General features: G+C 58.0%; 1 protein-coding gene across 4 annotated transcripts; it reads right to left on the reverse strand.

The window, feature by feature from the left end:
* Positions 1–3,385: 3,385 nt before the first annotated feature.
* On the reverse strand, positions 3,386–21,850 carry Ube2g2 (ubiquitin conjugating enzyme E2 G2). Of its 4 annotated transcripts, none has more exons than XM_090327409.1 (6): positions 21,792–21,850; positions 12,093–12,128; positions 11,950–11,995; positions 6,651–6,769; positions 5,479–5,603; positions 3,386–4,686 (listed from the first exon to the last, which is right to left on the reverse strand). In XM_090327409.1, exons 1-6 carry the CDS (start codon positions 21,832–21,834, stop codon positions 4,147–4,149), a joined length of 909 nt encoding a protein of 302 aa, XP_090183535.1. In that variant the 5' UTR covers positions 21,835–21,850; the 3' UTR covers positions 3,386–4,146. The 4 variants fall into 4 exon arrangements, with proteins under 4 accessions (XP_090183535.1, XP_090183536.1, XP_090183538.1 ...); XM_090327410.1 differs by lacking the exon at positions 21,792–21,850 and adding an exon at positions 20,657–20,824; XM_090327412.1 differs by lacking the exon at positions 21,792–21,850 and adding an exon at positions 16,753–16,923.
* Between the last annotated feature and the right edge of the window lie 716 nt (positions 21,851–22,566).

Here is a 22,566-nt window from a genome sequence, read left to right on the forward strand (position 1 = left end):
ACTTTTTAATCTTTGTCTTGAGGGTGCAGGAAACTCCTTGAAGTAGGTCCACGAGCACGCAGCGCTGCTGGGTAAGCAAAACGCGATCTGATGGACCGGCTGCCAGCGGGGCGCGGCTGGGCACAGGGGGCAGTTCTACCCTGCAGCGAGGGGCTGGGAGGGCAGTGCAGCAGGTCTGCAAGCTGGAGTCAGCCAGGCGTGGTGGGACAGCCAGCCTCCCCCCTCCCCTCCCACAGCTTGGCTCCCATTCCAGCAGCTGTAGGTCGAAGCCAGTCTAAGAAAGCCTGTGAGACTCCCTCCTGAATGAAGCCCCCTCCTCTTCCACAGGCCCTGGCTGTGCCGGGGAGCCTCAAGAGGAGCGAGCCCTGCTCCTCCCCACGGCCCACTGCGCAGTGGGGGACACTCTGCCCTGCCCACTCAGTCCTCATCCTGGTCACGGGCGGGAGGCTTTCCAGCTCCCACAGGCTGTGGGAGGGAGGCACTGTCCACCTGGGGCAGGGCTCTGGCCGGGACACTGGTGGTGACGCCCTACAGTGTTCCAGGTGCACCCTCAGGAGGCTCCCGGCCGGGGGCCCTGTGCCCGTCTGCCTGCCCCAAGGTCATCCCGGTCTCCCCTCGTGCACTGTCCCCTGATGTTCCTTGCCAGGGGCAGGACAGCATCTGGGCAGCGCAGTAACAAGCCCTGAAAGCTCCATGAAGGGTGAAAAACAAGAATCGAACCAAAATGGATTTGCCTCCATGTCCGCCGGAGACGCCTCACGATCGCAAGGTCCCAGCTATGCCTCAGCCGTGCAGCCCAGGCCACCTCCGTGCCAGAGCGGGCAGCTTCCCCGAACCTTCACCTCACCTCACCATCTCCCGGCCAGAAAGGCAACAGGAGCCAAGAATGGTGTCATACCCGTCACCTCAGACACTCAAGACAGCTCAAGGACAGCCCAGGCAAATGGGGGGAGCCCCTAGCTCAAAGACCAACAAGAGGAAGAGCTGGTGTGATACCACACACACACGCGCGTGCGCACCCCTAAAAGGCAGGAAATGAGTTTTGCTAGAGAGGACTGTGTTGGGGCACCAGAGGGAGGGGGCTGAGGGAGGGCGGAGGAGGTCCAGTTTACTTCCCTGGAAAATAAGCACCGCTGGGTGGGGTGGACAGGAGCACGCTGCTCAGCTGCTCACCGTGAGCAATGGTAACTGAGGCAGGTTCATTGTTAAAGGTCGAGCGGCGTGGCTCCGGGGGCTCCAGATGCCTGCTCAATAGCCCCCATTCTCAGAGTTCGATGTCAGTAACACAAGATAGGAAGAGAGAAGCGGGGAGGGGAGAGGGAGAGAAGAAAGTCCTGGTGAGTTGCTCAGGAGACTGAGATGGGAGGGAGGGTCGTGGCTCAGCCAGCCCAGGGAGTCTGTGAGACTCACCTCCAGCTACCCAGCAAAGCGAGAAGCAGAGGTGCGAGCAGGAGCCTTGGCGGAAGACGCCAAGCCAGAGCGGAGGCCCTGAATTCAAGCCCAAGTACCAGCAGAAAAATAGTGTAAAGCGTGACCAGTGCGTGTTCAGCTCTTCATTCAGCCTCCACCCTGAACCCCTTCTCAATGGACGGAGGTCCTGTGCAGCGTCACTTCTGGAGAAAACTTAGAAGGGGAGGGGCTGAGACCTAAGGAAGAGGTCTCCATGGGTCCCCCACACCGTGGGGCATCCTGTGTCCCCTCGCCTTGCCCACCCCACAGCCAGGGCCCTGCTCCTCCCTCCCCCCACCCCCCTTCCCTTTTCCTCCCACCCCCTCCCACAGCCAGGGCCCTGCTCCTCTCTCCTCCCCCTCCCCCCTTCCCTTTTCCTCCCACCCCCTCTCACAGCCTGGGCCCTGCTCTTCCTCCCCCTACCCCCAACCCCCTCCATCCTGCCCACAGAGAACAAGCACCCCCTCCACCCCCAGTGTGGGTGCCTCAGTAGACAACCAAACCTGTGGGTGCCATGACCCTGACCTTCACAACCTCCGACCTGGATTGTGGGGCCGCCCACAGTGGCGCAGGCCTGCCTCAGCCTCTCTGTGCCAGGCAGCAAGCCCACAGCCAGCTGGCGTGAGGGCGGCCAAGCTCAGGAGACCAGCTCCCCACTCATGTGTGCCCGGGCTCCGCTGTGCCATCCGTGTGTCAACCCCCGGTGAACGGGGATGGTCCTGTTTCCACCTGAGCGGCGCCTCTGCCAGAAAGGGGAAGGTGCACCCAACCTTAACTGCCCCTGCTGCCCACGGCCCCGCCACACAGGGAGGGAGGCACGTCTGAGCAGGGTGGCACTGGGGACAGGGACAGCCCCAAGCTGTGTGCGTCCTTCCCGAGACAGCAGAGCGGAGGGCGCACCCCGGGGACATGGGCAGACGGGACAGAGCTGCGGCCCGGCCCCTCCCCGGCTGCCCGGCACAGGAACGGCATGGGCTTTCCTCCCCGTGACTCTTCACGCCCATCTCAGACTACAGGCTGCCCAGCATGCCCACATCAGGGCACTGGCGGCAGTCAGTCCACAGACCGCCTCAGCCCTTCTCTGGGCAGGGCCTCTGAAAGGAGAGGAGATTCTGCACCTGAGGCAGCCTGGCACTGGACCCACTGAAGGCTGCACACAGGTACCTGTGCCAGGGCCGCAGGAAGCCCGCCTCCCAACACCAGCCTGAGCTGTGGTGGACAGGAGCACTGGCTCCGGGAGGGCTGGGCTCCAGGGGTCATAACCCAGGGTCACACGGCCCGATGCCAGTCCCGTGAGAGTGGGCATGGACCCCGCTGTGCCCTGGGTTCATGGCTCTTCCAAGGCAGACACGGGGGGGGGGGGGGGAAGAAGCCGAGGCCCCTGGCCAGGGATGGACCCCAGGGCACACTCAAAACCCGGAATGGCCGGCCCAACAGCAACTGCCCCAAGCTCGGAGGACCCCGGCCACAGCTGGGCCTGATGGCTGACCCCCTGCCCCCGCCAGCCGCTTTCACTGTGACAAGCCACACCTCCTGACTGATCCTCCATCCCTAATCAAAAGCTGAATTCACCCTAGCTACTCAGGAGGCTGAGATCTGAGGATCCGGGTTCAAAGCCAGCCCAGGCACCAAAGAACGAGAGACTCCTATCTCCAATTAACCGCCAGAAAACCGGGAGTGGTGCTGTGGCTCAGGGACAGCGCCCAGGCCCAGGGTTCAAGCCCCGTGAACCACAAAAACACAAATCAAACCTCAACTCCTTATAGATCAGCAGCCACACAGGCCTCTCTAGCCAGCGTTGTCTCCTGAAGCCTGAGCCCCGGAGATGGGGAGGAGGCCAGGAAGGTGGAGAGGGAGATTCGCTCTGGACAGCTCCGCAGCAGGTGACGCTGGTATTTCAGGTTCCAGGTCAAAACACAACAAAAGAAAGATACCGCAGAGGGAGAAACACTTTTATTTTTTGATGCAGTAATTCACTTCCACCGCAGAAGAGAGGTGCTATAGGACTTTCTTTTTTTATTTAATAAATACAAATGAATAAAAATACTTGGGTTTGTGGAGGCCGTCTCGCCTCCTCCCCCTCCGTGGAGGCTGCCACAGGGGAGCCCTGCGGCGTGGCAGTCTGCACACACAGCCGTTGCTCCGCTCCTTTAGAGAAGGCATCTTGTTTGTACCTGCAGAATACTACTCTGTCCTCCACTCCTCCAAACACCATCACACTCAATGTGTCTTCAGAGACGCTAGATATGGAGCCCTGAACCAAGAACTAACCATGCAGTGTGAGGGACACAACACAGGCCTCTAGGGAGTCACAGCGCTCCCTGTCTCACACCCGGCCTTCTTTACAAACAGACGCCAGCTCTCAGCACCTGCTGGGAAGGGGCCAGGTGTCTTCGTGTGCGAGTGTCACGTCTGTCACTACTCGTGAGGGGCTGGCGCTTGCTGCACAGCCTGGTCTGCGGCTGGAGCCGCCATCCAAGTTACCACGGGGGCTCCCCAAGCTGGGGCCAGGGCGGGCCACACATCCGTGCCAAGGTTGGCCTGTGCCGATGGTCCCACCCGTGCAGCCCCAGGGCACAGCCCTGGGTCCAGGGCCTGCTCTGCTGGCCCTGGCACCAGTGACTCCTGTGGCGGGAGGAGCATCAGCCGCAGTGGCCAGCACAGCCTTCAGCCCCATTTCTCGCCAGCTGAAAGCACTCAGCGTGACCGTGCAATCCACACGGCATGGAACCAGGCAGGCTGTAAAGGCCAGTGAGTAAGGCCTCTGGGGACCCGCCTGCTGCTCCAGCCCAGGAGTCTCAAAAGGAGCATGGCTGTCACTGAGCACACGACCTGACTCTGCTGCTTGCAGGGCTCCAGCAAGGAGCTGCAGGGGCTCAGCGCTGCGCTACGCAGGAGCAGGGGAGCCGGGGACGAGGTGCGGCTGGGGGAGAGGTAGCAATACCCGAAGCCCTCAGGAGGAACACTGCAAGTGCAGCCCACTGTGCCATTACGCGACACAAGCCACGGCAGAAGAAAAGCCTGTTCAGGGTGGAAAGGGAGGAGACGAGGCTGCCGTGGCCCTGCAGGTGGCCCGCGCTGCCATCTGGGGCCTGCGCGTCTGCGTACATGTGCGGGGCGGGTCTCAGAGCCCCAGGGACTTCTGCACAATCTGCTTGGCAATCCTGTGGAACTGCTCACGGTCGTCCCGCCACATTTTGGAAGCATCCACGTTGGCTCCGCTTTCATCATTGGGCTCTGAAAGGGAGGAAAGATCATGCACAAGGTTCTGAGCACGAGCTGTGGGGCCAGGACCCCGCTTCATCTGCAACGGGGCTGGGGGGGGGGGAGCTTTGCAGGAGTCCTGGAGAAGGAGGTGGGGCTTCAAACCCAAGGGAGCAGGTCTGGAAGCAGATGACAAAGGCCCCTCTCAGAGCAGCCACCCGGGCCTCCACTTCTCTCCCTGCGCTGGGGACAGCTGCCCCGCGCTCACGGGTGCACGCGCTCTGGAGAGAGGACGGGAGCGCCTGCACCTTCTTCACGTCCTCCCCGGGGCCAGCCCAGCGCTGTGCCTCCTCACCACACGACGGGACTCACCGCGCGCCAGGGCTCCGGCTCCTCGCTGCCTTGACCTTCCCACAGGCTGACACGAACCAACTCAACTGCCCCTTCCAGCCGAGTCTCACCCTTCCAATCCCGCTCCCCGCCTTCTAGGCCAGCTCATTCCCGGGGGCAGAGCCTGTGCCTCCCGTGACATCCGATGTTCCACACTGGACCCCAGCAACGCCAATGGTGTGAAGAGGCCAACGCACGACTGAGCTGCCACCACCACCAAAGTGCACTCACACTTGGGACAGCCCAGACAGGTGACATGAAGCCACCAGGCTCTGCGGGCAGAAACGGGAGGAGGCTGGGGAGGGGGAAGGGGGGCTCCTGGCTTCTGAAAGCCCTGTGCCCAGATGGTGAAAGGCCAGGCCTGCGGGGATGGGGCGAGGCGGCGGCCGTGGAGGGGCGAGGCGGCGGCCGAGGAGGGGCGAGGCGGCGGCATACCTGCCAGCATGCTGACCACCGAGAGCAGGATCTTCTCCACGCTCTGCACGGGGCTCCACCGCTCGGCGCTGCTCTCGTAGCCCATGGGGTCGTCGCCGGGCGCGTGCAGGATGGAGATGCAGACCCTCCCGTCAGGGTAGACTGCAAAGGTCGGCGGCGCGGTGAGCACTGCGCACCGCTGCCTGAGTACCCCAGCCAGGGTGGCGCCCCCCCCCACCCCAGGGACTTTCTCGACGCAGTACCTCCAGGAGCGAGCACAGGAGGACCTGCAGATACCAGGACAGATTTCCTCAGACATTCCTAACGCTCCCAGCCCAGCTGCCTGGAGCGTCGGCTGACCCGGCCAGGAGAAGGCTCCGGGCCACTTACAGCCGGCCCTCACCCGGCTCCAGCACTACGTGGGGCCACACATCCCGACGCACGCACGCACGCACGCACGCACGCACGCACACCTGACCTCCTGTCAGCCGCACTTCCACCAGACAGACAGCTCCAGCCCTCGGTCCCCAGGACTGCCAGGGACAGCAGTGCAGACAGTAAACTGGGGGTTCCACGTAGGCGGGTGCGCGCGCGCGCGCGCGCGCACACACACACACACACACACACACACACACACACACACACACACACGCCCCAGGTGGCTGAGGTGTGGCATGACAGAACCACTCAAGTGATACTGACCACGTGCCATGGCCAGTGACTACAAGGCCGTTTCAGAAGGATCTAGAAATGTCAGGAGTCTCGTTGTTCTTTGACCTCTCTTGATGACCTAGGAACCTGCCACCAGCGCCAGCTCGAGAAAGAGCGCGTCCAGCACCCAGGCTGTCCCCTACTGTCCCCACAAGCAGAGTCTCTGAACCGCCCTCCCTGCCACCAAGCCTGTCCAGGGCTTTACTTCCTAAGCCCATGCTCAGCTCCCACACCTGCTCAAGCCAGGCTGCCAGTGGACACCCCGCCCCCAGCCCCACCAGCTTCCACCACACTCAAGCGTGCTCCAGGGACCACCAGGATACAAGCGCATCCACAACTCTGTGGTAGGACACCTAACTGACCAAGGGCCAAGTTGGTCTGGTCCTGCCTCCACCGCCCCAGGCCCACACAGCAAGAAGGGGAGGACGACGACGATGACGAGGAGGAGGAGGAGGAGGAGGAGGAGGAGGAGGAGGACTCACTGTTGGGGTGGAACATCTCGCAGGTGAATCTCATCTTGGGGGGGCTCAGCGGATAGTCGAGCGGGAAACTCAGGATGGCAGGAAAAACTCCAAACTCGAAGCAGGTGTCTTCAGGGCCCCTGGAGGAAGGAGATCCTCAGGCAGAGCTTCCCCAACGCACGCGGATGAGAGGGCGTCCCCTCCCACACCAGCTAGTTTAAGTCTAAGGCTCAACACCAAGACCGAAGCACAGGTGTGTCCTGCATCAGTGAAGGCAGCCTGGGGCAGGACCAGGGAAAGGGACCCCAGCTGGGCAGCGCCCAGGGCCTCTCAGCACTGAGTCAAGTCAAAGGATGGCAGAGCTGAGTGAGAGGCCAGCACCGGCACAAAGCAGGCCTAAACCTCGGAAATGAACTTGACCACATGTTTTAGAGGTGACTTCAAGCAGATGACACTGCCCATGTGACTCCTGCCTTGGGCCAGTGAGGCCCAGAGCAGAGCTGAAAGAGCAGCAGCTATGGTACCTCAGCTCTGCCCGTCTAAGACAGAGCACCCCACACCCCAGAGGCCTCTGGGCTCTCCTCGCTAAGTGCAGAGGTGATAAACACCTGTAATGCAAACCTGAAATACTGCGGTGGCAGTCCTACCTACTTAAGAGACTAAAACCAGAGGATCAAACTTTGAAGCCAAACGGGGCAGACAGATCCGAAAGACTCTTTTCTCCAATTAACTGGCAAGGAGCTAGAACGGAAGGTATGGCTCAAGTAGACAGTGCGCCAGCCATGAAAGAGCCGAGAGTGCAGAGCTGTAATTCCAGCTCCAGTACTAGCACAAAGAGAAAGTAAGAGAGGAGGAGGAGGAGGTAGAGGAGCAGGAGCAGGAGGAGGAAGAGGAAGAGGAGGAGGAGCAAGAGGAAGAGGAGGAGGAGGAGCAGGAGGAGGAAGAGGAGGAGGAGGAGCAGAGGGAGGAAGAACAGGAGGCGGAAGAAGAGGAGGAGGAGGAGGAGGAGGAGGAGAAGGAGGAGGAGGAGGAGGGCGGTGGAGGGAGACGAGAAAGGATAAATACTGTTTCTAGCGAGGTGCCAGCAGCATGGCACCTGTTCCCCTAAATACTGAGCAAGGAGGACTGCGGCTCTAGGCCAGCCCCCCAAAGGTTCAGGAATCCCGCCAACCAATGGCTGGATGACACGAGTCATTCAGGCGGCTCAGGAAGCCCAGGCCGGGACAGCCATGGTCAGGCCAACCACAGGCTAAATTCTGAGATTCCCATCTCAACCAATAAAAAGCTGGCCTGGTGGCTTCTGCCTGTCATCCCAGTTACAGAAGCATCCACAAGAGAACCGGGTTAAAAGTACAACCTGGGTTAGAGTTTTAATTCTTTTGGTTCACTGCTACTAACAATGTCTGGTCTGTAAGATGGCACACCGAGAGCAAGGGTGACTCCTGTCACTGTCAGAGCTCTGTAACAATGCTCTTACACCAAGCCATGTCTGTTCAACTCAAGTGACAAACCTTGACTCTGAGGGCTCCCCCGCACGTCCTGGGAGAAGGGGGTGAATGGCTCCTTTGTCTGGGGTTGACGTGGCTGCATGACAGCCCCCCCGGGGCTCTGGCATGCCACCAGGGCAGGGCAGGGCACGGGTGGCTCGTGGGCAGGGCAGAGGCCCCGTTGTGGGCAGAGGGAGGCTGCGGGACCCTTCTCACCGCACGGCAGCACTCGCAGCGCAGGGCTAGCGCTGCCCCGTCTCCTGGGAGGGTGGGTCGAGACCGGGGCTGGGAGGACCCCAAGACTTAGTCCATCTGGTTTAGGAATTCAGAACGGAGCACGGTTCACACTGAAGCCAGGCGGTCGTACACACACAGACAGCATCTTAACTAACAGTGCTCACGCTCCCGGCACCTCCACGCCGGTCTGGGTAGGGCCTTTGGGAAGCACGACAAGGTCCCCTGCTCATCTCCCCTAACAGGTCTTCGTGTCTCATAATGGGGCTTTAAGTTAAAAAAATATGTCCCTGAGTTCCTCACAGCCTGGAAAGCATGACCAACACTTCCTGAAGTGTGCCCACATGCGTAAGATCAACTCCTGTGAACGCCCCAGCTCCCTGCGGCTTCTCTTCTCCAGGGTGCCCCGGGTCCTGACAGGTGTGCGGGTGGGCAGTGTGCAGTGCACGCCAGCTGGCTATGGGAAGGGTCACTGGCCGGACTCCTGAGCTCAGATGGGGAGACAGAGCCCACGGGCTTATGGGTTAAGTTTTCCTGCCACACAGCTGGACCACGTCTCCCTTCAGAGACCTTCAACACATGGAAGGAAACTCAACAGATGTGTGCGAAGCTCACACAGGCCTTCACGCGCTCCCGAGATGAGCGCAGACCTGCGCGGCGCTACAGCCACGCTCCACAGACAAGTCACTTTCTTCCACTCCTGACCTCGCCTGCTGCCTACCTGCCCAGGATCGCTGGTTAGTGTGTGCGAGCGCTCGCACACACGCACACACACACACACACAGAGCTCCAACTCAACCACAGACTTGCACTCCACTTCCAAGACACCGGGGGCTACAAGAGATGCCGGGATGGAGATGAGCTGGGGAGAGGGGCGTGGTGAGGACTGGGTGGGCCGAAGCCTCCCTCCGTGGTGCTCCGAGGGCTGGCCCTGCCTGCACAGGAGGCCCTGCCTGTCCTCCCTCCCCAGACACAGCTCTGGACTCACCGTGCAGTGGCTGAGGGTCACCTGGGCTCGTGTGTCCAAGGCCTGGCTGCTGGAGATGCCACTGAAAGGCGGGCCACCTCGAGGCCCCCAGCCCTGTGGACAGGAGCTCGGAGTGGAATGGTGGGTGAGGGTGAGGGGCTTGGCTGGAGGGAGCCCACCACTGCCAGCTCCTCCCTGGAGGTATCTGTCAGGTGGCCCAGCTTCCCTGCCCCTCTCGCGGTCACATGAGGCCATCAGCCTCCCTCACCACAGGCTCTGGCAGTGTGACACCCTGCCTCCTCTCAGACACCAGGGGTGTCACAGACTGAGGTAGCAGGAACCTCAGGCCAAAATCTTCCCTCCTCTTAAGCTGTTTTTCTCAGCTGTCTGTCATGGCTATGGTGAGCTCCCTGCCAGAGCGTGTGTCCTGACGTGAGGGCGCGTGTCCTGACGTGAGGGCGTGAGTCCTGACGTGAGGGCGCGTGTCCTGACGTGAGGGCGCGTGTCCTGATGTGAGGGCGTGTGTACGTGCTGCTTGGGCCTGCAAGCCAGGGCTGCCAGAGAAGTCCAGAGAGCTGCAGCCTGAGGCAGGAAGGTGCCAAGTCAGAGGCCTGCAGCAGAATCTGGGGGAAGCAGGGCAGGTGCAGTGCTGGGCAGGCAGCACAGGGGGTCTCGGGGGCCAGAGCGCACAGAGGCCCCCAGCCCAGGAGGGGCAGCCCAGCCAGCTGCCTGCCGGCGGCAGGGTGAGACGGCTCAGCGAGGACAGCTAATTCCCTCCTTAAGTACATTTGTAAACGGCCCCTTGTTTGTGAAGGGTCTGGAACAGGACCAAAACCCACAAAGTCACCAGATCTCCAAACAGGGGAATTCCATACTAACGCAAAAGCCTTATTCAAACACAAACGTGCTCTCCCCCAAAACAGCTCTAATTACTTTTTAAGACAGGTTTTCAAAATATTGGTTTATACTGTTTATCCAAAGTTAGTAATAGTTTCTCTGACCGACTTTTAACAATGAGTAACTGCATGCAAACCACACTGGAGGGCTCAGGTGTTCTTCAGGGACTTTCTAAACGCACCTCCCAGGAATGGGCAGGAGCAGCACCTTGCACACAGCCCGTCAGGTGCCCTGACCACGGCGCTCAGGGAACACAACCACTCACGCACGGAAGGCAGGCAGCTAGCTGGACAGGATCATGTGCACAGGTGTGTCTGGGCTGGCACAGGGCACAGCAGGTGAGGCACGCCCAGGATCCCTACTTCTTCAAAAGTCAGCAGGCGATAGCACGTGGCTCCCAGGTAGAAGGCTTGCATAGCATTCCCAAGTTGGATCCCCGCCACTGCAAAAAGCAAGGGCTAGCCATGCTCCTGACAGACAAGGCCCACATCACAGCCCGGCAGGCACCGCCCGGCACCCCACAACCGTCTGCAGTGAGGACATAGTACCTCATCCTGTCCCCAGACCTGTGGCTACAGAGTCAGGGGCTAGGTAGGTTATGGTCTGACAACACTATGAGCAAAATTCCAAATCTAAACAAGAACTCTTGTTACACAATATTACTAGTAACTGCCAGCTACTCTTACTCTCTCACTGTGCCTAATACAGAATTAATTCAGTTTTACGTTAGGGGTACATATACAGGAAAAGATAAGTCCTTATGGGACTCAATAAACCTAAGGTTTCAGGCATCGCTGAAGGTGATGCTGTGCATAACAGATCCCAGAAATCTTTACACACACACACAATCATGTGCCATAGCCCAATTAGGGGTCTGACAAATTACCATGAGATTAGGCCCTAGTACTTTTTCTGCATAGTATTTGGTGATTTTTTTTTCCAAAAACATTATCAAGAATCTCTTCATGTGAAATTTAGAGAATAAAATCCTTGAGCCGGGTGCTGCTGGCTCACACCTGCAATCCTAGTTACCCAGGAGGCGGAGATCTGAGGATCACTTCAACTCCAGCACAGGTAGGAAAGTCCATGAGATTGTTTTTTTTTTTTGGGGGGGGGTCCTGGGGCTTGAACTCTGGGCCTGGGTGCTGACGTGGGACAGGGGACCAGTTTCTCTTTTCAGGAAATATCCCTGTCCCTGCATGGGGGTCAGGAAGACACGCCCGGCTCCATCTCAAGAGTCAGAGGTGAACAGACAGACCCCTCCTGCTGCAGGCAGTATGTCAACATGGCATTGCCATCCATCACACACTGGCCTGGAGGAGACCAGAGGACTGGCTCGTCAGCTGTGGGGCACACTGCTCACTGACAAGCAGAAACTTCACTTCTGGGTCCGTTTTCTGATTTCAGTGAAAATTAGAGTGAAAAGTTAAGTACTTCATTTCCTTCCTAACAGAACCACAGAGCATCTAAAAATGACCACCTTGAAGCTCTACAAGTATACAAGCACTCACAACTAAACCTTGTATTGGTTCTAAGAAAATACTGCCATCTCTTCTGGATTCACATTCCTGTTTTCCACCTTGAGATTAGCAAGGCCCCAAGCTCCCACACTGCCCCCCCTTCCCCCGGCCCCCCCATGAGGCTTCAGAGCAGTCTCACTGCCAAGTGTGGAGGTCAGTCTCAGCTGACCTCCAAGGGAAGCTCTAGGAAGCAGCAACACCTTTAATCAACTTACATGATCAATGCCTCCCACTCAAAAAAATTCTCCTCATTCATGGGGCCTGTAGAGAAAGAAAACAGAATAGTGACTCCTCAACTTTACAGGCGAATTGACCGTAAGAGCACAGTGGAGACAGCAGAGCCGCTCAAGTGTCTTACCTGCCACGATTCCTTCTGGAGGGTTCAGCGTTAACTCTACAAAGGCAAAACAGAGCAGTTACCACATAGAACAAGAGCTGTGCTTTCACTCAAACCAACACTTTACAAAGGATACGGCTATAAACCAGAAACAAGGGGCCTAGCTTAAAAATGGACAATTCTATGCGCCCTAAATGAAGCCCCAAACAGAAGACACTGTAAAGAGACCATGCGGACATTTCTTTACAACGTCCACTTCACAAATGAGAAAACTAAACAGGAATAAGCTGTCTTTCCAAAACATTGCTACCACTACTCTGACTTCAAGTCTGCAAACCTAAAACAGTATATTATTTTCCAACTATTCTATTTCCTATCATTTTAATAAGTTGGCACAGACCTTTCTGAATGTCACAAAGAATAAATATAAACCAGAGCTGAAGCTCCAAAGGCTTGACATAATAGAATATATTAATATATTTTAAGAGGCTGGCTATTGACTCATTTTTTTTTTTTTTTTGCCAGTCCTGGGCTTGAGCTCAGGGCCTGAGCACTGTCCTTGGACTTTTCTCAAGGCTAGAGCTCTACCACTTGAGCCTCAGCACCACTCCTGGCTTTTTTCTATGTATATGGTACTGAGGAATCGAACCCGGGTCTTCACACATGCTAGGCAAGCACTTTAACCACTAGGCCAAACTCCCAGCCCCTGGCTATTGACTCTTAACATCACTCTATAAAATCTGCAGCAGTGCTGGCTCACGCCTGTAATCTACTCAGAAGGCTGAGATCTGAGGATGGAGGTTCAGAGCCAGCCTGGGCACTAAAAATCATGAGACTCTTATCTCCAATTAATCACTAGAAAATGAGAAGTGGGGCTGTGGCTCAAGGAATAGGGCTGTAGCCTTGAGCTGAAGAGCTCAGTGACTGCACCCAGGCCTAGAGTTCAAGCCCCCTGACCCACAAGAAAAAAAAAAATACTGCAGCATTATCAGACATCAACACTAGAGTGCTATGGTTTGAGGCTAGCCTGAGAACAGTTCACTAGACTTTACCTCCAAAGCAACAAGCAAAAAAAACTGGGCTGGAGGCATAACTCAAACTGGTGTACCACCAGTACGGTAAGCTTAAGGCCCTGATTTCAAACGTTAGAACAGGAAAAAAGGAAAATGTCCTTATTTGCAGATGACACAATCTTACACCTGAACAACCCAATAAACTCATAAAACACTTTAGCAAAGTGGCAGGATACAAGATCAACCCGCAAAAGTCAGTAGCCAACAACATATAGACAAGAGCGAGGACTCAATATTTGGGTACCAAGGTTATGGACATGGTCTTGGAGATATAAACATAATTACATAGACATAAAAATCTATGACAGGCTGTATACTCTATAGACAATATTTTACTACATAGATTAATATGTTTCTATGACATACAAACTAAAAAGTGCCAGTGATTGTAGAGATTCCCTTCTTGAATACTCGTTAAACATGACATTTGAAATATGATGTAAAAAATCAGTGTAATAAATTCTAAAAAAAGAATACCTGACTTGTGAAACTGTAACCCCTCTGTACATCGCCTTTGTGATAAAATTTTAGAAAATAAATGTTTGATAAAAGTTTCAAAAAAAAAAAAGGAGGGCCGGGAGTTTGGCCTAGTGGTTAAAGTGCTTGCCTAGCATGGGTGAAGTCCCAGGTTCGATTCCTCGGCACCACATACATAGAAAGAAGCCAGAAGTGGTGCTGAGGCTCAAGTGGTAGAGCTCTAGCCTTGAGAAAGTCCAAGGACAGTGCTCAGGCCCTGAGCTCAAGCCCAGGACTGGAAAAAAACAAAACACAACAACAAAAGGAAAATGAGTTCACGCTGTGGCAGGAAATCAAGGAGCAGTGAGAAAGCCCAGCCCCGCGGTGGCAGCGCCCTCTCCCTGCACCCTCCTCCACACTCGTTCCATAAGCTGAACTACAACAACCCAGGCAGGACCCGCCGTGGCCAGGGTGGATCTGGGCTCCGCTCAGCAGGCAGGGGAGGGCGGCCAGCGGAGGCTTCAGAGAGGGTGGAGTTAGCACCAGGGTGGAGGGGACCCTGCGGGGAGAGTCCCAGTGAGCAGGCAGGCCCGTGACCAGCACGTGGCTGGGGACACGAGGGGTCGCTCCACGAGGACAGGCTGACCCCAGCACTGGACCGCACTGAACGGGAGCAGCAACCTCAGGGCACATTCTGGATTTCACCACCACTGGGAAACACCCCTGTAATCTGGTAGGAAGGTGAACGCCCTGCCACACACAAGGCCGACACTGAAAAAACCCAGCTCCCTGGTCCAAGGAGCAGATCCAGAGAAGATCCAGATATGTCCAGCAAGGCGGTGCTACGAAGGTGGGCAGGCGAGACAGCGAGGAGAGGCCGGTGAGGTGGACCAGGAGTCACCCACACTCAAGCATGCAGGACTAAGAATGAACACTGGAAAAGCTGAGTACCAGGAAGGCTGGGGGGGAGGGGGAGGGAGGGAGGGAGGGATCAAGACTGAGGACCAGTCCCAGGAAGGCTCCAGAGGGAGGGAAGGGGGGAGGGAGGAGGGAGGGATCAGGACTGAGGACCAGTCCCAGGAAGGCTCCAGAGGGAGGGAAGAGGGGAGGGAGGAGGGAGGGAGGGAGGGATCAGGACTGAGGACCAGTCCCAGGAAGGCTCCAGCTCTTGGGTGAATCTCTGCACCTCTTCACGTCAGAAAAAGTAACAGAAAGTGACTCAGTTACAAGAACTGCTAAGAGTGGGGACCCAGAGAGCAGCAGTTCCTTGGGGACCAGAGGAAGGCGTCTCAGGGCCGAAACTCCCCCAGTCCTGAGTCCTGTGGCCACCACAGGCTGACACCAAAAACCTGGAGCTCCCCCTGGGAACTGCCCAGTGACAACCCCTCCCCAGGAGGGGAGAGGGAGGGGCCGGCGCCCCACACCCTGGATTCTAGAAACCCAAGGTCTGCTGCGCTCTGCACAACAGCCCCATCTGCTGGTCACTGGAGGTCCTCAGAAAAGGAGGTGAGTGATGAGGAGGCTTCTTCACACAGGTTTACAGGCAAGAGAGAAACCCCTCAAGACTACTCCCTGCCACGAAGTCCTTGAGCACGTCCATTTGTTTGAACATTCTCTTTCTGTATTCTACTTGTCACCCCAGCTGCTGAGGCCGAGGCCGAGACTCGGAGTCTGAGGACAGCCAGGGCCGACGTGGGCTCTGCGGCTCGAAGGACCTGCGCGCCAGGACAGCACAAAGCCCTCATGGAGAAGAGCAACTTCAACAAGGTCTCGGGTCAGACTGGTTGAATCTGACTCTGGTCCTGATCAGAGGAGATGGGGGAGCAGACACAGAGAGAAGCCTGGGCGACAGCGGCAGCGGTCTCACCTCCCACCTTCCCCTGGGCCTTCCTGCGGTGAGGACGGTGAGAGGAAGGCTGCACGGCGCTGCCTCAGCCATGTGGGCCTAGCAAAAGGACACGGATACCAAACAGTTGCGCACGACACAACACCTTGACCTCAACCTCACAAAACTTGATCTGACACAGTCACGGACTGAGAACTTAAAACACCCACAAAAAACCTTAGCAAATATAGAACTGGCAATAATTGCTTAAGTACAACACAAAAGCAAAAACTATTTTAAAAGTCAATATATCAGGCTTCCCTAAAGTAAGTTTACTTCTGAAAAGGCCTGACTGAAGACGGACAAGGGTGAAAAATGCAGCAGTGGAACTCACCGGACACTATGCGGAGAATGAACCACACAACTTGTGGGTGCGAACGGGCAAGAGGGAGCAAGAGAAAGGGTGGCACTGTCCAGAAAGAAACATGCTCACCACCTTTATGATAATTTAGAAATTCAAATTAAAAGTGGGCACTGGTGGCTCACCCCTGTATCTTAGCTGCTCAGGAAGCTGAGGTCTGAGGATGGAGGTTTAAACCCAGCCCAGGCAAGAGAGCCCTGTGAAAGTCTTAGCTCCAATTTACTATCAAAAAGGCCAGAGGTGGTACTGCAGCTCAACCTTGATAAAGTCCAAGGACAGTGTTCAGGCCCTGAGCTCAAGTTCCAGAATCTGCACTAAGGGAAAACAAAAACAAACCAACAAAGCCTGCTGGGATAGGAGACAGAACTATGCCGCTGTGGCTGTGCGCTGTGGCTGTGCGAGCCCACACAGGCCAGGCTTGCATGTTCAAGGCTGGGTCTCTGGCTACTTGAGAAGGGGCTTTTTTTTTTTTTCATACCTATATAGTTATGTGTATATTTCCATTACTATGTCCATAGCATTGGGTATGCAGTTATTGAGTCCTCACTCTTGTACTCTTTGGATTTAATAACCACATATTAAGGGTACCATGCTGCTTTTGTTCTTTTGGTCTTGACTTGTCTCATTCAACATGATTCACTCTAGATTCATCCACTTCCCTGCGAATGCCATTATTTTATCTTGTCTGTTGGCTATGTAGAATTCCATTGTGTATATAGACCACATTTTCTGTATCCATTCATCTGCAGTAGGGCATCTGAGTTGTTTCCATCGCCTGGCTATTGGAGAAGGGGCTTTTGAAACGCTAGAAGGGGACAGAGTTGAAGGGAGTAGGGTCAGGCCCCTTATGTGTAGCCACAAGGTGAGTAGCCTGTCAGTTCCTGGGCCACGGCACTTGTGTCTCACCTGGGAAAGGAAGTGGCAGATGGCTGGTTGTAGATTGAAACTGCTTAAACCATCAGCAAGTCTCTCTTTAAACATGTTTATCTCCAAGTAGCTTTATAAAGGAGTTGCAGTTCAACGCATCAACACCTTTTGAGTTGTTTCTCTCAGGTATTTGTCACAGTAATTAAAGAAATGACTAAGCTAAAGAAATGACTCAAGTGGTAGAGAGCCTGCCTAGCAAGTGGGATGTGTTCAAAACCTAGGAAGGAAGGGAGGGAGGGAGGGAGGGAGGGAGGGAGGGAGGGAGGAAGGAAGGAAGGAAAGAAAATTTGAAATGATACCTAACATCTTTAGTTACTAAGGAAATCCAAAACTACATAAGATGCCCCAAAGACCGGCTGGAAATGTAAATGCCATGTAAATACCGGCAGCACCAAGTGGGCGGGGTCGGGAGACCGGCCCCTCCTGGGGTGCTGGTGGGAAGTGGGCGGGGTCGGGAGACCGCCCCTCCTGGGGTGCTGGTGGGAAGTGGGCGGGGTCGGGAGACCGCCCCTCCTGGGGTGCTGGTGGGAAGTGGGCGGGGTCGGGAGACCGCCCCTCCTGGGGTGCTGGCGGGAAGGCACAGTGGGAAGCTTCTGTTAACACATACTTGAGAGAGACATGAAAGTACATTTCTCAGGGCCTGCACCCCACCAGGTCGTAGGAGTGGGGGGGGGGGAACAAGGCATCATGGCTGACAAGCCAAAGCACAGGCAGAGACAAAGTAATCTGCCCGGGACTGAAGACAAACTCCTGCAGTCCAACGATCAACAAGCCCACAGAACACTGGCCAAAGCTACATGTTCACAAGGGACACCATGGCTCAAGGTCCACAAAGGTCCATTTCCTTCATTCCTTATCATCTTTGAGTATTCGGTAAGGATTCCATGCCCACCAGCAGACACAGTTAAAATGAAGGACTTCCGTGCTGCCTAGCCACTGGCCAACCAAGGTAGAGACACGGCTAGAGCTTGTGAGGCGCTCTAGAAAAGCGGGTGCCAGAGTGCTCAGGGCTGGATTACACTTCAGGGCACCCGTGCCCTCTAGAGAGCCCAAGAATCTGCTCGGCAGCAACATTTACAAACACAGAGACGGCAAATAATCCCCTCGATGCCAGTCAACCAGGCGTGGGCAGGTGGCTCCGGCACAGTCAGTCACAAGGAAAGGAAGTGAACAGAACTGAACAGGAACACACCCAGCATAACTGCCGCCGCGCTCACAAACAGGCCAAGGACACCACACGCTGCTTTCGGGTGTGAGGTGCTGTACACACAATCAGAGCGCTGCTGACTTCTCATGGTGGTAGGACCCGCTCCTCTTGACCTCACAAGTAGCATGTGGCTGACACAGGTCAGCCCGTTGTGACTCTCACAAGATGTCCGACATTCATTTAAAACATGGTGTAAATATAAGCCATATAACGAATGATTGTTCTTCTTAAGGTACTACGTTATCTCTCATCTCTTTTGCTGTCCCTTGGTTATCTCATAGTGTTACACTATCTCACTTTGTTACCTGATATATCGGATACATTTGTATTTGGATATTTGAAATTGGATAGGGAAGGGGGGAAAACAAGATGAGGGGTGGGGGTGGGGGAAGGGAAATGGGGACCAAGACATGTGAAAGGGTATCAATGTATGGGAATTAATGCACCATCTATCTGGCAAATATCATGTAACCCTTCTATTAATTACAATAAAAATATATGGAAAAAAATGTCTGACGTTGCCTACTTATATAAAGGTGTGATTGCTCAGTCTGGAGGTTCCAGTACACAACTGGTCCTGTTGTCCCAAGGCCCTAGGTGAGGAGACGACAGGCAACAGGTGGGAGTGGGCTGTGGCCAGGACGTGGAGATGGAGAGCAGGGGCCCGGGAGGCCTTCAGCGGTGTGGTGTGGTGTGGTGTGGAGATGGAGAGCAGGGGCCCGGGAGGCCTTCAGCAGTGTGGTGTGGTGTGGAGATGGAGAGCAGGGGCCCGGGAGGCCTTCAGCGGTGTGGTGTGGTGTGGTGTGGCGTGGTGTGGCATGGCGTGGGGTGGAGATAGAGGGCAGGGGCCCGGGAGGCCTTCAGCGGTGTGGTGTGGTGTGGCGTGGCGTGGCGTGGCGTGGAGATGGAGGGCAGGGGCCCGGGAGGCCTTCTGCAGTGTGGTGTGGTGTGGTGTGGTGTGGCATGGCATGGCGTGGTGTGGCATGGTGTGGAGATGGAGAGCAGGGGCCCGGGAGGCCTTCAGCGGTGTGGTGTGGTGTGGTGTGGCGTGGCGTGGAGATGGAGGGTAGGGGCCCGGGAGGCCTTCAGCGGTGTGGTGTGGTGTGGTGTGGTGTGGTGTGGTGTGGCGTGGCGTGGCGTGGAGATGGAGGGTAGGGGCCCGGGAGGCCTTCAGCGGTGTGGTGTGGCGTGGCGTGGCGTGGAGATGGAGGGCAGGGGCCCTCTCTCACTTGCCCATTCTGGCCAGGAGTGACCAGCACTGCTCCATCGCCTGCTCCCACCAGGATGCACCACCTTCCCATAGGCCCACAGGGAAACCTCCCAAACTGAGCCACAATAAACCCGCCTCTTTACTGCAAGCTGACCGCCTCCACTATCGTCTCAGTCGTCAAAACCTACACAGAAGGTCATCCTAACTGTTTAGTCTGCACACACAGCCTTTATACACACAACACACAACCAAAAGGAAAACACTCACAAGGAGGGGTGGCCCGGGATGGCAACGGCAGGGACGCACACAGACGGTGTTTCCCATCTGTCTGGCAGTGCCAGATAGTCCAGGGGGGACGCAGAAGACAGGACAGAGGCTGAGGCCACAGGCCTGAGGGGTCTACCAGCCATCACCCGGGCTGACTCTCAGGCCGGTCACGCAGGATCTGGGCAGGAATTCAGGTCTGAGGTGAGTGTGGCTTTGGTCAGTGCTAGCTATGTGAAGCGTAAAGAGCCATGTCAGGGTTGTCACCACTGTAGGAATTCAGCCATCAGTTCCCCTGGGGACACAGTCCCCACAGAGCCCAGGCTCAGCCAGCCGTGTACGCTGAAGTTCTTACTAGAGAGTGTACTAGGTAAACTGTCTCCAAGAAATACAACTTGACAAAGATTCTGTACATAATCTTTTTCAAAAATGGAGTCTGTTGGGGCACCAGTGGCTCACACCTGTAATCCTAGGGACTCAGGAGGCTGAGATCTGAGGATCTCGGTTCAAAGCCAGCCAGGGCACTAAAAAGTCCACGAGATTCTGACCTCCAGTGAATCACCAGAAAACTGGACGTAGTACTGTGGCTCAAGGAGTAGGGTAGTAGCTCTGAGCTGAAGAACTCAGGGACAGCGCCCAGGCCCACAGTCGAAGTCCCACAACCGACACCCCCCAAAAAAAAAAGCACTAGCCTTGATCTGAAGAGCTCAGGGACAACACCCAAGTCCAGACCTCAAGCCACAAATGACCAAAAAAAAAAAGCCTCTGCATAGGCAAGGTTTAATAATGCCATACTGCCCAAGTGGGCCCAAACCAATGACTGGCATCTGTGAAGTGGGAAATTTGGAAACTGACACAAGAAGGCAGAGGAAGGGAAAATGGCAATAAAACAGACCTGCACCAGAGATCTCTGCCGTCACCACGCACAAGCTAAGGAACACCTGAGATGGCCATGGCACACGGTGGGGGGAGGGGCAAAAGGTCTGGGGCACAGCCCGCACCTGCTGGACTGAGAGGACAAACTCTGCTCTGAGGCAGCCTGTGTGAGGTAGCCCCAGGCCCCTACCCGTGACAACGTCCGACCCACACCCGGGTCTTCTTCCACAGTCTACCTTTGCATGGCACTAAAACCCTAAGGACCAAAACAACAGATGCTAAGATGCAGAAGTCAGGGGACACCAAACGGAACCTCATCACATTACCAGGACACAGAGAGAGGAATTCTAGGACGGCACTCATGTGTGGTGCAGTCCTGGCCTGAGCTCAGGGCCTGAGCACTGTCCCTGGACTTTCTCAAGGCCAGAGCTCTACCACTTGAGCCTCAGCACCACTGTGGCTGTTTTCTATGTACGTGGTACCGAGGACTCGAACCCGGGTCTTGGTGCGTGCTGGGCAGGCACTTTAACCACTAGGCCCCGCGGCGGGGCCCCGGCTCCCCAGGCTTAGCGCCCTATCCATTGATGACATCACAGTTTCCGGGTATCAGAGCCCCGGCCCGGCCCCGGCCCCAGCCCCAGCCCCGGCCGGCCGGACCACGGCGGCAGCTCGGCTCAGCGGGGCTCCTCGCGGGCCGTCAGCCTCCGGACCCCTCTCCCCATCTCTGCATTAGAGGCGCAGGGACCTGAGTGGCCTTCAGGAGGTGGCCCAGCAGGAGGGTGCGGGCGGGCCGCTGCCGTCTCCACGCGCCTGCTGCAGCCCTCGCCGGGCCGCGCCACACGGAGGGCCGCACACCGCCACCGGGCCCCGGCCGGGACACTGGAGGGTCCCCGCCCCGACGGCCACGGCCGCAGCCTGCCAGGGGGCTGGGCCTGAGCCGCCCGCGAGCCGCCGGCCACCCAGGGACGACGGCGGGGCGGACCACGGGGCGGAGCCGGTGTCTCCAGACGTGGAGGGGAGGGCAGGGCAGCGAGGGCCCTCGGCGCCGTCGTGGAGACCCGTGGGGCCGGGGCCGGGGGTCGGGATCGGAGCCGGTGTCGGAGTCGGGGGTCGGGGGTCGGGATCGGGGCCGGGGTCGGAGTCGGGGGTCGGGATCGGAGCCGGGGTCGGAGTCGGGGTCGGGGCCGGGGGTCGGGATCGAGGTCGGGGTCGGGGCCGGGGTCCGGACGTCCACGGAGCAGCTGCCGGCGCCAGCCCGGCCCTTCCCCGCCCCGCGGAGGCCCCGGCCCAACCGCCCGCGGGCCCGGCGCCCTCCGCGCGGAGGCCGGGACCCCGCGCCGACGCCCAGCGGCCCCGCACGCGGGCCCCGCTCGCCCGCCGACCGCCGGCTCCCCTCGGACGCGGGCGCGCGCGCTCGTCCACCCGGGGCCCCCGCGAGCCCCGGGCGGCGGCCGGACTCACGTTTGTACTCGGCCATCAGCCTCTTGAGCGCCGTGCCCGCCATGGCCCCCCGCCGCCGCCGCCGCCGCCGCCGCCGCCGCCGCGCTCCACCGCCCGGCCTCCCGGCGCCCGCCGACCCCGCCGCCGACCGCTTCCGGGTCGACGCGGCGGCAGGAAGTGCTTCCGGATCGCGGCGCGGACGCGCGGACGCCGTGGCGCGGGGGGCGGGGCAGAGGGGAGGGGCGGGGCCTGGCGGGGCAGAGGGGAGGGCGGGGCGGGGCCTGGCGGGGCAGAGGGGAGGGCGGGGCGGGGCCTGGCGGGGCAGAGGGGAGGGCGGGGGCGGGGCCTGGCGGGGCAGAGGGGAGGGCGGGGCGGGGCCTGGCGGGGCAGAGGGGCGGGCGGGGCGGGGCCTGGCGGGGCGGGGCCTGGCGGGGCAGAGGGGCGGGCGGGGCGGGGCCTGGCGGGACGGGGGGCGGCGGGCGCCCGGGTCCGCGAGGCCGGGCGCCGGCCTCTCTTCCTGTTTTTCCTCCTCTTCTCCCAGTCCTGGCCGGAGCTCGGGGTACCGGGCCCTCAAGCCCGGGTCCGGGCCCCGCTGCGCGGCCCAGGCCGGGCTGCAGAGCTCCGACAGCCCCACGGCCCCGAGAGAGGAGCCCCAGGCCAGCGCCGCCCCCGGGCTCCTCCCCTCCAGGCCGCCCTGCGCGGCGGCTTGTCCACAGGGCCAGCTTCGGGGGCCGCAGCCCGGCCGTCCTCCCCCGCCGTCCTCCCCCACCGTCCTCCCCGGACATCCTCCCCCGGC

Source organism: Megascapheus bottae, unplaced genomic scaffold, assembly GCF_031878675.1.
Source record: "Megascapheus bottae isolate mThoBot1 unplaced genomic scaffold, mThoBot2.hap1 HAP1_SCAFFOLD_407, whole genome shotgun sequence".
Taxonomy (NCBI): Eukaryota; Metazoa; Chordata; class Mammalia; order Rodentia; family Geomyidae; genus Megascapheus; species Megascapheus bottae.

Excerpts from the sequence above, each read along its gene's own strand:
- Ube2g2 (XM_090327409.1), bottom strand. The coding sequence starts at position 21,834 with ATGGCGGGCACGGCGCTCAAGAGGCTGATGGCCGAGTACAAAC. Across the intron at positions 12,129-21,791 it reads GCTGATGGCCGAGTACAAAC|AGTTAACGCTGAACCCTCCA; the intron begins GTGAGTCCGGCC and ends TTGCCTTTGTAG. Across the intron at positions 11,996-12,092 it reads TCCAGAAGGAATCGTGGCAG|GCCCCATGAATGAGGAGAAT; the intron begins GTAAGACACTTG and ends CTTTCTCTACAG.